Source organism: Cyprinus carpio, chromosome A8 (genome assembly GCF_018340385.1).
Source record: "Cyprinus carpio isolate SPL01 chromosome A8, ASM1834038v1, whole genome shotgun sequence".
Lineage (NCBI taxonomy): Eukaryota > Metazoa > Chordata > Actinopteri > Cypriniformes > Cyprinidae > Cyprinus > Cyprinus carpio.
This window is the reverse complement of record NC_056579.1, coordinates 22,498,001-22,513,869: the sequence shown is the minus strand read 5'-3', so window position 1 is coordinate 22,513,869 and position 15,869 is coordinate 22,498,001. Positions and strand designations below refer to the sequence as shown.

General features: G+C 34.3%; 1 protein-coding gene across 1 annotated transcript in view; it reads right to left on the bottom strand.

The window, feature by feature from the left end:
• Positions 1–5,831: 5,831 nt before the first annotated feature.
• The window catches only part of LOC109073333 (FERM domain-containing protein 3-like), a 41,369-nt gene continuing 31,331 nt past the window's right edge, over positions 5,832–15,869 (bottom strand). The window contains exons 12-15 of the mRNA XM_042762826.1: positions 13,951–14,025; positions 13,791–13,859; positions 13,073–13,197; positions 5,832–7,235 (exon numbers count right to left, since the gene is read on the bottom strand). Of these exons, the coding sequence (XP_042618760.1) occupies positions 6,589–7,235; positions 13,073–13,197; positions 13,791–13,859; positions 13,951–14,025 (916 nt within the window). The 3' untranslated portion in view covers positions 5,832–6,588. The remainder of the gene's footprint in view (positions 7,236–13,072; positions 13,198–13,790; positions 13,860–13,950; positions 14,026–15,869) is intronic.

Here is a 15,869-nt window from a genome sequence, read left to right as displayed (position 1 = left end):
TTTCATTTGTTTGTAATTCTCATTATTCTTAACGATTATTCTCATTTAATTGACATTACTGTAATGAGAGCTATCAAAATCATGCTGTCCACAAACAATATTTAGTTTTTTTTTTTAGTTTTTTTTTTTTTTTTATCAGAAACTTATTTATTCTTTTCACAATATGTTATATAGGCATGATTTTCTTAATACTTATAATTCATATTAATATTTTGCAAAACATTCTTTGGATTTTGGGGTAGATTATGACCCTGATATGACGTTCTTGACAGGTTTTGTAAAAATTCACCAGAAACATTTCAATCAACAAATGCTAAGATTTTGCAACTAAACAAACTATTACATAATAACAAACATTTGAAAACATGGAAACTGTGTTTTTCAGTCAACAAATGCTAAGATAAAAAATAAGTCTTTTGAATTTCCATTTCTATCAATATCCAGCTTGCTTTGTAGGCAAATAAAATCACAGTTCTACCAAACATATGAGACAAAACAAAGAATTCAGTTGAAGTCTTGGGTGTCCCATCATGCAACAGAATAGCAAAGCTACAAAAACAATAAACAACAAATTCCAGTGCATGACATTTCTGAATTCTATATTAAATATGTTCATCCTCTGGCCAATTCAAATGTGTCTGGACATCTATATTTTGCCACACTACTACACGATAAGAGATGTTCAGGTTAATGGGCAAATTCAATCAGCCTGCCATACAGCGAATGAAGTCCATGTGTCACGAAAGCACTGGCTTCATCCAGCAGATTGATTGAATGTGGCCACTGCTTCTCTGCTTTCACTGGTCATGATAACACACATTAAAGCACAAAGCATGACTATCTATTATATACATTTTCCACATATGTTATGTTTTTATTACAATGGGAACCACAAAATTGACAGCAGCATCAGAACAAAGCATTAATGTTGTATTACTATTTCTATTTCTGGCTGCTTTATGAATATGACTCAACCCTGAGCTGAAAGTCCAGAGAAACCTGAACGCAACGCAAAAGAAAAAAGCTGGCATGTCCTTGTCATAGTCCTATGATCATATACAAATAAGACTTAGATGAGTTAGCTGAATACATGAGAAATGAGAAGGATGTTTTCTTTTCACAGTATTTACAGACGTTATACATGCAGAGTCAGTCAGTGTTTTAATGTTCACATCTATATTCAGTGTACAATATTCGGACAATTACACTATCAGTGAAAAGTTCTGACACACTTTTTCTTCTGTTATTAAAATGTGAATATATTAATAGTTATTAAAACTATGACAGACACACACACACAGAGAGAGACTGTAGGAATTATGCAGTGACCAAATAACATGGGAAATCAGATGTAAATTTGAGCTTATTTGTCTAGATTAAAATTTTTATTTACTATTGGCTGAAACTTAGACTGTTAGTTTTTTTTTGTTTGTTTGTTTTTTGTTTTTATTTTTTATTTTACATAAGATTTATCCATAATCCATTAGATCAAAATGTAATCATTTTAAAGTAAAAAATAAATAAATATTACATCCCACTTTATATTAGGTGTCTTTAATTACTATATGCTAAAAAAACATTTAAAAAAATAATAAAATAAAAAAAAATTATTGATTGGTACAAATGTATTTATTGTGTTCATGTTGTTGAGCAAAACACATTGTAATTCTAGGTGTCATTACAGAAATTAATTACAGATGTAAATACATGCAGGTATTTTTAAAATATAAGTGCAATGTAAAAACATGTACAAAATAAATGCATTGTATCACATGATTGGATTTAAATACTTAATATAAAGCCAAAATGGTATATATATATATATATATATATATATATATATATATAATATATATATATATATATAGGGGCCTATTAATATTTATGAAATATCAGCATGATTTAATATTATAAATATATATGAATTCAAGGTCATTTTGCATACTAATTCATATTATTTAACAATTTATATTAAAATCATGACATAAATTCAGTTAAGTGTGTCCAAGTTTTTGACTGGTAGTGTATACAATATGTGATAAAAAAAAAAAAAAAAAAAAAATATATATATATATATATATATATATATATATATATATATATATATATATATATATATATATATTCATGATATAACAGAAAAAAAAGATCTATTAATTTACATTGATGAATACTGACTGAATGATTCTGATCTGATATTGTAATAGCGAATAAATATGAGTCTATGAATGTATGAATATCAACCACACAATAAGCCACAAATAACATACAATAGCAGTCAAATATTTACCTTGTAGTGACATAGCCATATAAATGTCTGTTTGCGAATATGCATATTTTTTGTTTTCTTTTTTATCAGAAAATAAAGAGCTTTTTAAAGATCCTTCAATAATTGACATTCGTTCCTGAGAGCGCCACCTGCTGTTAGACAGTAAATATCAGTGATCGGGGTTTATGTTGAGCTGGATTCAAACAACAACTCTGTTGAGCGTGATGCATTGACAGAAATGTGTCATTAGCCCTTTTGCTATCACCTCAGCAACAGATGTGACATCACATCAGATTTGCATCACAAGTAGCCGTGTGAATTTGATTAGTTAATGTGCTGGGCTGTGAGCCGGCCAGTCCAGAAACATCAGTCTCATCCTGGACTTTTGAAGGAAATGCAAATGTAGTAATTTCATGCATTAGCTTCGACTTAATGAAATACATAAAAAGCATAAATGGAACAAGTCTTCACACGTTCTTCAGGTTTGACATTATGTAGAACGACAGTGTTCAGTACAAGGCCCTGCATGGGCCATTGGGCATATAACTAAACAAAAACATGTATCCAAAGGGAAGTTAAACAAAAACACATTTCATGATTCAATCAATTCAATCAAAAAGTCGAGTTGTGTTGTGCATGAATGAATGCGACCCTTCACTGATTATAGAATCAAAGCCATGGAAGCTTTTTTTCTGGCTCAGAATTAAAATAAATAAATAAATAAATTGTTTATACCTTGCAATACAGAGTTTTTTATTATTTAGAATTTACATTTTGCAATGCTATTCTTTTTCCACCGATAAATAAAAAAAATGAAATCCTGGCTTCTCACAGTTACTAGTTTATATCTCATAATTCAGACTCTTTTTTTAATTCTCAAATTTGTGAGTTTATTTTTCACAATTCAAACTCTTTTCTTCAAATCTGTGGGTTTATATCTTGTAACTCAGATACATATATTTTGTTTTTCAAATTTTCGAGTTTATGTCCCACAGTTCAGACTTTTCTTTTCACAGTTGCAAGTTTATATCTCACAATTCAGACCCTTTTCCTCAAATTTGCAACTTTATATCTCATCATTTAGACTCCTTTTCCTCAAATTTGCAACTTTATATCTCACAGTTCAGACTTTTTCCTCAAATTTGCAACTTTATATCTCATCATTCAGACTCTTTTTCCTCAAATTTGCAACTTTATATCTCATCATTCAGACTCTTTTTCCTCATATTTGCAACTTTATATCTCAAAATTTAGACTCCTTTTTCCTCAAATTTGCAACTTTATATCTCATCATTTAGACTCCTTTACCTCAAATTTGCAACTTAATATCATATCTCACAACATATTAGACTCTTTTTCCTCAAATTTGCAACTTTATATCTCACCATTTAGACATCCTTTACCTCAAATTTGCAACTTTATATCTCATCATTCAGACTCTTTTTCCTCAAATTTGCAACTTTATATCTCATCATTTAGACTCCTTTTTCCTCAAATTTGCAACTTTATATCTCATCATTTAGACTCCTTTACCTCAAATTTGCAACTTTATATCTCATCATTCAGACTCTTTTTCCTCAAATTTGCAACTTTATATCTCAAAATTTAGACTCTTTTTCCTCAAATTTGCAACTTTATATCTCACCATTTAGACTCCTTTACCTCAAATTTGCAACTTAATATCTCATCATTCAGACTCTTTTTCCTCATATTTGCAACTTTATATCTCATCATTCAGACTCTTTTTCCTCAAATTTGCAACTTTATATCTCATCATTCAGACTCTTTTTCCTCAAATTTGCAACTTTATATCTCAAAATTTAGACTCTTTTTCCTCAAATTTGCGAGTTTATATCTCACCATTCAGACTCTTTTTCCTACAATTGCAAGTTTATATCTCAAAATTAAATTTGTCTATATTTCGCAGTTTTGAAGTAAAAAAAAGTTAGAGTAGGCTAAGATAAAAAGTTGCAATTTTACCCTTTTGTTTTGCATTTTTATTTATTTTATCCTGTGGCAGAAACAAGCTTCCATACAAAACAAGCTTGCATTAACAATAAATTAATATATATATATATATATATATATATATATATATATATATATATATATATATATATATATATATAAAGAAAACCAGTGTGCAAATTAAATTGACAATTTTTTTGGGCCAAATGGACTTAGTTTGTAAACTAAATTTTATTAGCCGCACTTTCATTGTTGACTTCCACAAGACACAAAACTTATGTTCTTTTAATATGTTTAATATTCTGATTTGTGGCTTTTTCATGCTTCATGTTTATGTATTTTGTGTTTATGTATGTTGTGTGATTACAGTGATCAGTTTCATAAGAGCCTCTCAAATGTACTAGCAACCTGCTGTTACATCTGCTCGACATCTAAAATTCTGAAAAAAAAAAATGTTTTATAGTTTGTGCTATTCTATATAAAAACACATCACAGCATTTTAAGATAAATTGTTGGTGATAGTAAAAATATTTTACTTCAATAACAGCTAAATTTTAGTGTAAATCAGTTTAAATAAGATAACTTAAGCATTTTTTTTTTGATAAAAAATATAAGTAACTGTAAGCGTCACATAAAAATTTATAAAATTTTAAAAAGAGATATTAAGTTTTAGCATGTATAGCTTGCCCTCTCTCTCATATCTCTGTGTGTTGCTCTGCAAGAGGCAGAGATTTATTATAGTACAGTGTTATGAGGTCAGAATCTGCTCGTCTTAATGGCTGTGATTTGATTTTTAAGAAAATAAGTCTTGATTTAGGGAAGCGGGTCGGGTGCCTGCGCCTCTTCTACATTTTGACATGCATTATTTGTGTTGTTATGGAGGTTGATTGAGTCAAAAACATCAAATCATTCCAAATGGACTCTTCATATGAGTTTATACCAGATTTCACACTCAAACCGGCATCAGGGTCCAAAATGAACTTCTGCAAGCATCGAATGTGAATAACAAAAAATGTTTTACAGGCCAGTTGGCTGGTTGTGTAACACGTTTAAACAGTGAGCCTCACCGATTATAAGTAAATCAAATCAAAGAGACACAAATAGCCTACAAAAGAAAGATTGTGCATCTACTAACAACTTTAACCTCAGTGGAAAATTTAACTATGACAAATTAAGCTAGGAGGCCATGTGCCATAACATTTCTGCTAGCAAAACAGAAATATGAGTAACAATTTCATAATGTGTCTAGAAATTGTGTGATGATTAACTACTATACTGTATGTTGCATGAGCTGATAAGAACTGATTATTTTTGTAAATGCATTGATTCCATCGACTCCTATGGCTGAAGTTGTATTTATTTGATCAAAAATACAGTAAAAACAGTAATACTGTGAAATGTTATTACAATTTAAAGTAGCTTTTTCCCATTTTAATATATTTTAAAATGTAATTTATTCCTGTGGTGATAAAGCTGAATTTTCAGCATCATTACACCAGACTTCAGTGTCACATGACCATTTTAATATGCTGATTTGCTGCTCAAGGAACTTTTTTTTTATTATTATTAATATTGAAAACAGTTGTGCCCCCCCCCCCCTCTTATTTTTTAGAACCCTGATTTTTTTTTAGAACCCTGATGTTTTTAGAACCCTGATCTTTTTTTAGAATCTTATATTTATTTTTAGTACCCTGATATTTTTTTAGGATACTTGAAAGTTCAAGACAACAGTGTTTATATGAAATCTTCTGTAATATTATTCATCTTGTTACTTTTGATCACTTTAATGCATCCTTGCTGAATAAAAGTATTAATTTCTTAAAAAAAAAAAAAAAAAAAAATAGCCCCTGACCTCAAACTTTCATATATAGACAGAAAGGGGGTTTATAAATAGTCGAAGGAAGACCAAAACAAAGAAAAACCTGCAAAATAATTTAAAATTAAATTATTCATCCAGAAAACTCACCATTGAAATGTAGGGCAAAAAGTTCATTTTGGACCCTGACTGACACTCATGTTTATGACAACAGGCAGTTGAAATGAATGAAAATATTGAAAAGGCATACATATCCATCATCAGTGTTGAAATGTATAATGCGCCAATGCATTTATATCAGTGCTGTGCTTGTCGTACACCTTTAATGAAGCTGGCTTAACCATTTAAAGGCCCATGCTGCTGTCTGCTGTCTAACGCTATGGCTAAAACACTAGACAACTACAGTGCTACCGCTAGAAAACTGCCTCCAGTACTGCTACGAGAACGTATCGGTGTGTGAATGAATAAATCATGTGATGTAGGAAAGCAAACCTGTCCTGTCCATTATATTCCCACCCCCCGTTCCCTGTGAGCCTCAGTCGCCCCAGAGCTGCTCCGTCATGAGTTCCAGTTTGCAGAGGAACCAGCGGCGCAGGGGGCAGTAGTACTCGTAGTGGAACTGCTCAAACTCGGGCGTCTGCCGGATGTCATGTAAGAACGAGATGTCCAGGTCCGACTCCAGCAGCACGAGGAGGAGGGGAAGCAGAATCACGAGGAGACCCGTGGCCATCACCACTAGACGGGCGGCACTGAGCAGGCAGGCCTGCATCTGCTGCCGTCCACTCAACGGGCTGCACAGCGACTGACGAAACGCCTCTCTGGCGAGTTCCCGCTCCCTCTCGGCCTGGAGCTCCAGCTGCATCTCTGGGTCGGCGTGCAGCTCCTTCAGCAGCCGCGCGGGACTCTGGAACAGCAGGTTTAGGCCGCCCTGGCTCTCCTCCACCGGCGTGGGCACCACGCTGGCACACGGGCTGTACTCTGCGTCAGATATGGTGAGAGCAGCGCACGCTTCATCTTCATGGTCTACGTGTATCTCTCTCCTTTCCTCATCCGCTTTCATCCTGTTGACGGCCTCGTCTTCACGTCTTTCCTGAACGTGGTTTTCCCTCACCTCCACCTCCTCAGAAGTGACCGATGGTTTCAGTGGAGACAGATGAACCGAGTCTTTCAAAGCCGACAGTCCTGCAGAGTGAACAGTTGGTTGTGTAATCACTGAAAGCTCTGAAAGGGATAGTTTAGCCAAAAATGAACATTCTGTCATTGTTTACGCCAAATCTGTATGACTTACTTTCTTCTGCTGGACACACAAGAATATATTTTGAAGAATGTATTGGAAGGAAGTCAATAGGGACCAGCAACTGTTTGGTTACCCACAGGAATATATAATATATATATATATATTATATATCTATATATATATATATATATATTTCAAAATATATTATGGAAGTCAATAGGGACCAGCAACTGTTTAGTTACCCACATTCTTCTAAATATCTTCTTGTGTAAATGATGGCTAAAAATATGACCCAAATTTACCCATACAGTATATACATAACTAACAATTTAAGAAGCAATATTATTCACTATTTTATTAAGTTTGCACTTTTATGAGGGGGTAAAAAACTGTAACGATTTATTTATTTATTTATTTAGGAAAATTGCACTTTGGCATAAGCCACAAGAATACTAATGCTTAGTAAGAATACTTATTTATAATAATATTTTCTAAGAGAAATTTTAGAATAGTAATTTTATTAATTTGGTTGTGTGCTTTTGTCATTTTTATTAATTTTTGTTTATTAAAAACATGTCTGTATAGTTTTATTTTATTTTTTTTATTTATTTATTTTTTTTACAAGAAATGTTGCATTGGCAACTAGATTAAATAATTAATTTCCAGTACATTTTAGTTAACGTTATTTCAAGTTATGAAAAAGTTTTTATGGTTTTAGTTTCAACAACTTATATATATATGCAAATACATTTTTAGGAATAATAGGTAGAATCTAGATAAATATATACAATAAAAATAACATTTAATAAAATATTAAAATAATAATAATACTACTTCAAAGCTATTGCTCTTTTTGTGTTTTATCCAGCAGTTGAGAGGCACGGCTGTGTAAGTCTAAATATAGACCCAGCTGCCTGACTAGTGTGGATTAAGACCAGTCTCCCGGTTAAGTTGTCAGTGACGTCGATGCTTCTCCATGCAGCTACTCTCTAACACACATAGAGCTCTGCAATGATGTCTGATGTAACCATCCTCTCATTTCACAAGGATACTTTTACATACTATCAAAAAAGAATTCACGTCTCTTCAGATAAAAACTGGATTGTTGCATGAAAAGCATGAATTCCACACTCGGTAACTGAATGATCCGTCATTGACAGGATGTACCAGATTTCAGGGCATCAGCACTGACGGCCAATTAACAGCTCCTGAAATGTAAGATTAGTCAAACTAATTGGATAATCATGAGTTATCTATTGAACAGCTTCTACAGAAACACACTTTAGTGAGTAGATGCAAGCGTATGGGCAAAGAGAAGATGTCACCATAGCGACACATAAAGAGCCATTTAGCCCAGGAGGAGGCAACAGTCGTCACTAGCAACAGACTCACTATGGCAACAGTTAGATGCAACAATAACTAAACAAGAGGGTGATTTTCTTAAACAGTGTGAAAGACATAAAAAGAAAAAGAAAAGGGAAGAATGTCATTTGACACAAAAGTTGATATGATCTCCCCTCCTATGATGTGTCATAACAGCAAAGCACAGAGAATTTTTTTTTTTTCATTTTCTAAAGAAAATGGTTAATTGCCTACACAAAATAAATAAATAAATAATAATAATAATAATAATAATAATAAAACTTTAAAAATGAAATTAAATAGAAGTTAATGCATTTGAATGCTTTTATTTGAAACTTCAACTATGTTAATTACTTTATCATTTCTGTTTGGTAAGCCACAGAGTGTGAATGAATTAACACTGAATCTGTGTGTGTGTGTGTGTGTGTGTGTGTGTGTGTGTGTGTGTTTGATTTATGTTATAGAAAGAATATATTCACAACATGTCTTAGACATTCTGACTTTCACATCACTTAAAGGGACAGTTCACTCAAAAATTAAAAGCTGTTCCAAACCTGGTTGAGTTTCTCTCTTCTGTTGAGCACAAAATAAAATATTCTGAAGAATGTGGGTAACCAGACAGATGACGGTCACCATTGACTTCCATAGTATGGAAAAAATACCCTACTTTTTGTGAAAGATATGATAAACACACCTGCTATAGGTAAACACTAACAATAGTGTTTAATGTTTAAATAGGGTTTTGCATGACACCTTGACATGTTACCTACTAATGTCAAGCTAAGAGGAGCCATAGTATAAAAACAAATACTATGGAAGTCAATGGCTACCATCAACTGTTACATTTTTTCCAAAATATCTTCTTTTGTGCTCAACAGAATTTTCATTTTTGAGTGAACTGTCAATTTAATTCAAGTTCACGTGCATTGCAGATGCAGATGCAAGTTGTAGTATTATGTTTATGCTGTGTTTAATTGAATCAGTTATTTCATTATTCCTGCTTTTCAAGAGTTAAAGAGTCAAGAGTTTTCTGCTGCTTTAAAAGAATAGATCACCAAGAAATGAAAAGTCTGTCATAATTTACTCATACTCATGTCATTCCAAACCTGTATGGCTTACTTATTTCTGCAGAACGCAGAAGAAGATATTTTTAAGAATGTTGGTAACCAAACAGTTTTAGTGACCACTGACTTCCACGGAAATGACAAAAAAAGACTGTTTTCAGAATAATTATTTTTTTTTTAACATTCGGAACAACTTTGGAATGATACGAGGTAAGTAAATGGATGACAAATTTTTCACCATCTCTTTAAGTTTTCAGAATGATGCAAAATTGCTATTCAATGAAGAAATGAAGTAGGAATGATCCTGCATCTAGTCCACCCTTACAATCACCATTTTAGATGCTAACACTGGGAGCTTCCATACCGGTTCCTGAGATGCGATCTCCGTGGCCGAGCAGCCGCACGTAGACGTCTCGTGCCGTGTAGTTGGCCAAGCGGAGCTGCAGGTTGTGACGTGTGGTGATCTTCACCTGACAGCGCAGGGCATCTGCTCGCTCCTCTAAACTCTCCTCCAGAGCCGCATTCAGAACCTCATCTACATCCTCCTCCTCCCGGAGACCTTCCTCAGCAATCGTTTCATGACCCACCACACACTCCTCCTGCTCTCTGAAAACTTCCATATCTGAGCCCTCGGCAGCTCCCTCTCAATCCACCTCAAACTCACGGCACAATGACCTTCTCACGGGTTCTGCTGGCTTAAATGGTGTCAAAAACTGTCTGGGACTCTTCTGGGTGGGTTAAGGCTCATAGGATGGGGTCCTGCCAGCCCCTTTGCTTCACCGGATAGCGGACATGTGAACAAAGTCGGGGCATTAAGGCCGGATCAGCCCAAATGCAGGAAGAGCTATTTATACAGCCTCAGGCATAGCACAAGGCTTTGCTAATCATGATGAAAAGCTCCAGTCCGGAGTACAGTACAGCCAGCAGACATCACACATATCCGGCTTTGAGACGTCCTGCTGTAGACCCCGAACAATCTCTGACTCCTTTTATTATTTTATTAATACTCCATGACCAGATAATAATGGAACACCAGAGCTGAATAATGTTCACCTTCACTGGAGCTCACAAATCTCAATGCCAGAATATTCTGGGTTCAATACAAGCTAAGCCCATTTGATAGTATTTTATGCATAATGTTGATTACCACGCAAAAATTCAACCTGTCCCTTCTTTTCTTTACAAAAACAAAGGCAAAAGCTGAGTTTATGGTGAGGTACTTCCATGTGAAAAAGAACAAAACAGAAATTATGTACTTTAACATATTATGCTTTAGTGAGTGCTAATAATTTGACACTTAATTTCACAGTATATTATCTGCAATTAAATGAAAATGTATAATAGTTTACATTTATATTAAATGCAATAATTGAACTTAAGAGTGGTTCTTAAGTAGGACTTGTCTTTGAAATGTGGTTAAAGTGTACTGTTGAATGTACTGACAAGCATTTATGATCAACTAAAATATGCTTTAATGTCATTGCTATTGAAACTTGTACGTCATGCATGTACATATATGCAATTATATATTTGCAAGTTGAAATTTAGTATATTTCAAATATATTAAAATTATATAAATTTTACTTTTAATATTTGAAGTACACCACAAGTGCACATTCAATACAATTAAGCGCACTCCTTTTTCACCAATATCACAAGTGTTGTTTTTGTCTTGAATAGCACGAGTGCAAATGTGATTTTATACAACAGTTGAGTAAATAAGTTAATATTGTGTTATATTTTAAACACAATATTGTCTGTTTTTGATCAATTTTGCCAAAGAAAATGTGGCCTATAAAGCCACAGTAGTGCATCTCTGAGCAACATTTGTTTCTGAATGAATCCACGTTTTGAATGAACCGGGTGAACCAATGATTCAGTGGCCCATTCATAAAGAGAGTCATTTACTTCATTCCTGAATGAATCAGCAGTTTGAACGAATCTTATGAATGAATGACTCAGTGACTTTCTCATAAAGACATTTCCGTCACCTACTGGCAGTTTTTGTTTCTTATTCAGAGTATCATTTCATTAAAAATAAAAATATAAAGTGACAGTTCACCCAAAAATGAAAAATCATTTACTCACCCTCATGTCGTTTCAAACCTGAATTTCTTTCTTTTGTGGAACATAAAAGTATTTCGACGACTGTTGGTAACCAAGCTGATTTGGTTACCAATGACTTTCACATATGAAAAAAAAAATACTTAGATGTTTCTCAGATTATCTTCTTTTATGTTCTATAGTTTATGGATGCCTAAATGTGTAATAAATTTTATGTTGATCAAAATATTTCTTTCTTAAGCTGCTTTTTGTAATGTCTACTGATACGTTTCTCATTTAAATTAAATTAAATTAAATTAATTCGTTTCTCATTTAACACAATGATGGCTTTAAATTATCTTTTGGGGGTATTTTCACGGCCAAATTTTATTTGCAATTCATTCAAATAATTAATCACCATATAATGTAATTAATTTGATTAAAAATTGTAATCAATAGACAGCGCTAATATGCATTTTTACAGTAAATTTAAATCCAGTCTGTCAAACTTAAAATGTTGCTACCATATTTTTATGGTAAATTTCTTGCAACCAAATCTGCCAGATTTTAACTGTAAATTTTACTATTTATTAAAGTGTAGAAGTGATAGCCTGTTTTAGCAAGCACCTTGTTTTCATAAAGGATGGGCAAGGGCCAGTGTGACATTCAGTCCTTAAAAGCTTGTCCTGTCCTCTGGTAACTGGATCTGTGAAGTGCTTAGCATTGATGAAACAGGTCAGGTCTCCTCACATGGACTCCACGTCTTCATCACGTGAAACGCACTAGTCCTGCTCCTCCTTCACTCAGCCTCAATGATTCCAGTTTAAACAGCTAATTGATTCAGTTTACGGACTTCATTAAACCAGCAACTTCTATCTTCATAATCATGTGTAGTTGTGTGTCATTGCTTCAACGCACACCTCGATCAGCTCAAGCCTGGGCAGGCCTTGTATTAATCACTGCTAACATGCCGTCTGCTGGGAGATTCACAAGTATTTTTAAAGCTCTGATTGGAGTCTCTACAGATACCAGTAGCTCATCGGCTCAATCTGAACAGATCCCTGGAGAACTGAGGGTGTTATACATGATAACACGGTCTGTTTTAAAGGTGCAGTGTCTCATTTTTATTTTATTTTTTTGTAGGAAAAAACAGCTTGCTAGAATACTAATATGACTAGAGTCTCATGGATGGATCAGAATCATATTTGTTGGTATTTTGTAAGGTACTTTTCTTTTCATTTTTTTTAGAGTTATAGATCTTTACAGGGGAGGAAGGTGCACTGTTGATGTGTGTGTGTATGCAGGTGTGTTACCGTTGTTTGCGGAGGAGTCTCTGTTTTCCCTGCTGGAGCTCAATGCTGGAAGGAGAGGCTCCATGTTCATTATCAGCTGTTTATGACTGAGTGAAATAAAGCTTCTGCTTTGACCAAACTGAGACCTGAAACGGCCATAGAAACAGACACAGAGGCAAAAATGTTAAAACATGAACTTCTGAACTGAAAGTCAAATCATTAAAAAAAAAAAAAGTATGACTATGTAGACATAATATCATGTTCACAATACAAAACTTTAAGTTCCAATTCTCACTATTAACTATTATTTTGCCTCAATAAACTCCTAATTGGCTGTTTATTAATAGTTAGTAAGGTAGTAGCTAGGTTTAGGTATGGGGTAGAGATTAAGGGATCTAAAATATAGTCATGCAGAATAAGAATAAGTCAATAATATGTGCTTTATAAGTACTAATAAACAGCAATATGTTAGTAATATAAATGCTACATGTAGTTAATAGTGACACTCGTAAATTTAAAATGTTTACACAAATATGTATATATCAAGTTTTTGAATTAATTCCCATCACACATTTAAGAATTTATGTCAATGTAAATTGCTGTGCCTTTATGAATTTTGTTTTGTAAATGTATTATTTTTGAGGCTGATCTGGCTCCGTAATATTGAACCATTTGAACAGCCTGAAGTAAATGAAGTGTGGAGAAGTGACAGTAGGATATACTTCAAGTGGAGGCTGACCTGTGTACAACAGGAGGATCTCTCTGAATCTTTGAACTGGCTTCAATGACTTCTTTAGCCACCCGACCACTGGAATCAAACCAGAAACAATCATATTAAATAATAATGCCAGCATGTTTGACATAAGGTTCACTTCCATCAGATAAGCATGTGATCTCACCTGTAGCGAAATCTGCTTCCCTTGAAAATTATACTACTGCTGGACACAGTCTTGATCTGACTGGATTTTGCACATCTAAATCAGAGAAAAAGCAGTAAACAAACATTTAGTTATTTAGGCTCAAATTGGGTCGCCTACACTTCAATCTCTCTTGTGTCCCATTAACTACATTCAAATTCAAACTTGTTACAATAACATTTTTAAAGGACTATTGAATTTTTATTCTGCCACTGAAAAGATGCAGTGTTCTCATTTCTATTTAATCCTCTTTGCTCTATTTAAATCCATTCAGCAGAATTCAGCAGCTTTTCTCCCATAATCAGTGCAAAAGAGAGCATATACAGTGTGGCCTGATTATTAAAAGCAGTTTGTGATTGACTGACTGATGTGTGTGTGTTAATATGAAGCCAGTGTTGTTGTTTGACAGAGGCAGGCCTGCTGTCTGGCTGGCATTTAAGCTCTTAATTAACGGGCTTTCAACAGTAACGTGACACCACTCACACAGAGTAACTAGAGACAGAGAAAGACATCGAGTCATTTATATCAGGATCAGTCTCAGCTAACCGTGCCATCTGTGTGCTGCGTTTTACCCCATGACCTCATACTGATATAATTACCAGGATCCACAACTTAGTCACATTATTATATAGATGTAACTCTGTTAGTGTGGAATGCAAAATCTAAAAATGTATATTTAATGCTTTCATTGAAACTTAATTTAAATTTCACTTTAACATATTTAACATACATATTTTCTGTTGACATCTCCACTTTTTTTTAAATGAGTGAAACAATAAAACATTCAAACAAAGGTACGTTTGAATTGCATTCCCTATTCTATTATGTTTACAGTTATATCTGTCACGATCACTCTGTGAAGAACAAGGAGATGCATGAGAATACTTTGACTAGAATTTAATCCAACAAGCAACAGGATACAAACACTGGAACTTTGGATGACAATTAACAGCCGACGCTGGAAACAGGGAAACACGGAGCTTAAGTAGACAAGGAATTTACATATTAGTGTTCGACTTGGAACAGCACTGAGCATACCGATCGGTGTATGACATCAAAGTACCGTGAGAGCGATTCAAAAGCACAAGAAGCCGTCTACTCTCTAGAGCTCTCACGGTACTTTGTCATACAACAATTGGTCTGTGCAGTGCAAACAAATCCAAAACATCAATATTTTAGGTAATATAGAAATCCTGGCCAAGACGTGTCCTGGGAAAATTTCACGTTTGGTCACCCTAAGGCAATACAAGTCCACTGTACGCACTGTAACAATTCTCGGGAGCTCAGGGGGCCGCACTGTAACAATTCCACCGGGGAGGTGGGGTGGGCGCCCTGGAGGCTGGTACAGGATGGAGACACAGGAGGCCTCAAGGGTGGATCAGGGAGCTCAGGGGGCCATGGCAGGACAGGCAGTCCCAGGCAGTGTTGGGCAGTAACGCATTACTGTAATTTGATAACTTTTTTAGTAACGGAGTAATTTAACGTGTTATAATTTTTTAAAATAGTAATTAGAGTATAGTTACAAGCCGAGGTCTCTATATGTTACTGCTGCATTACATTGCTGACAGAATGCAGTGTTTTATAATCTAGAGATAAAAAGGATGTAGCACATGCACTGTCGAGTAAAGTGCCATGGGATTAGAAACCTGCTCCCGCGAGCTCTGACGCAACAGATTGCAGCGCGGGACACGATGAGCGAGTGCTGGTGCAAGCGGGTAGATACTCATGTGTGTGCGGGGTGCGGGAGGATAAAATGATCTCTGGGTCTCCCGCAAAAAAGAAATTTCTAAACATAAAATATCTAAAACAAATAAATTGTTATTCATCTATTGCACAAAAGCAACATGAACTGATATAAAGTTTAAATGATTAACAGGTGCAAGCGTATGCAGAGTTTCTAT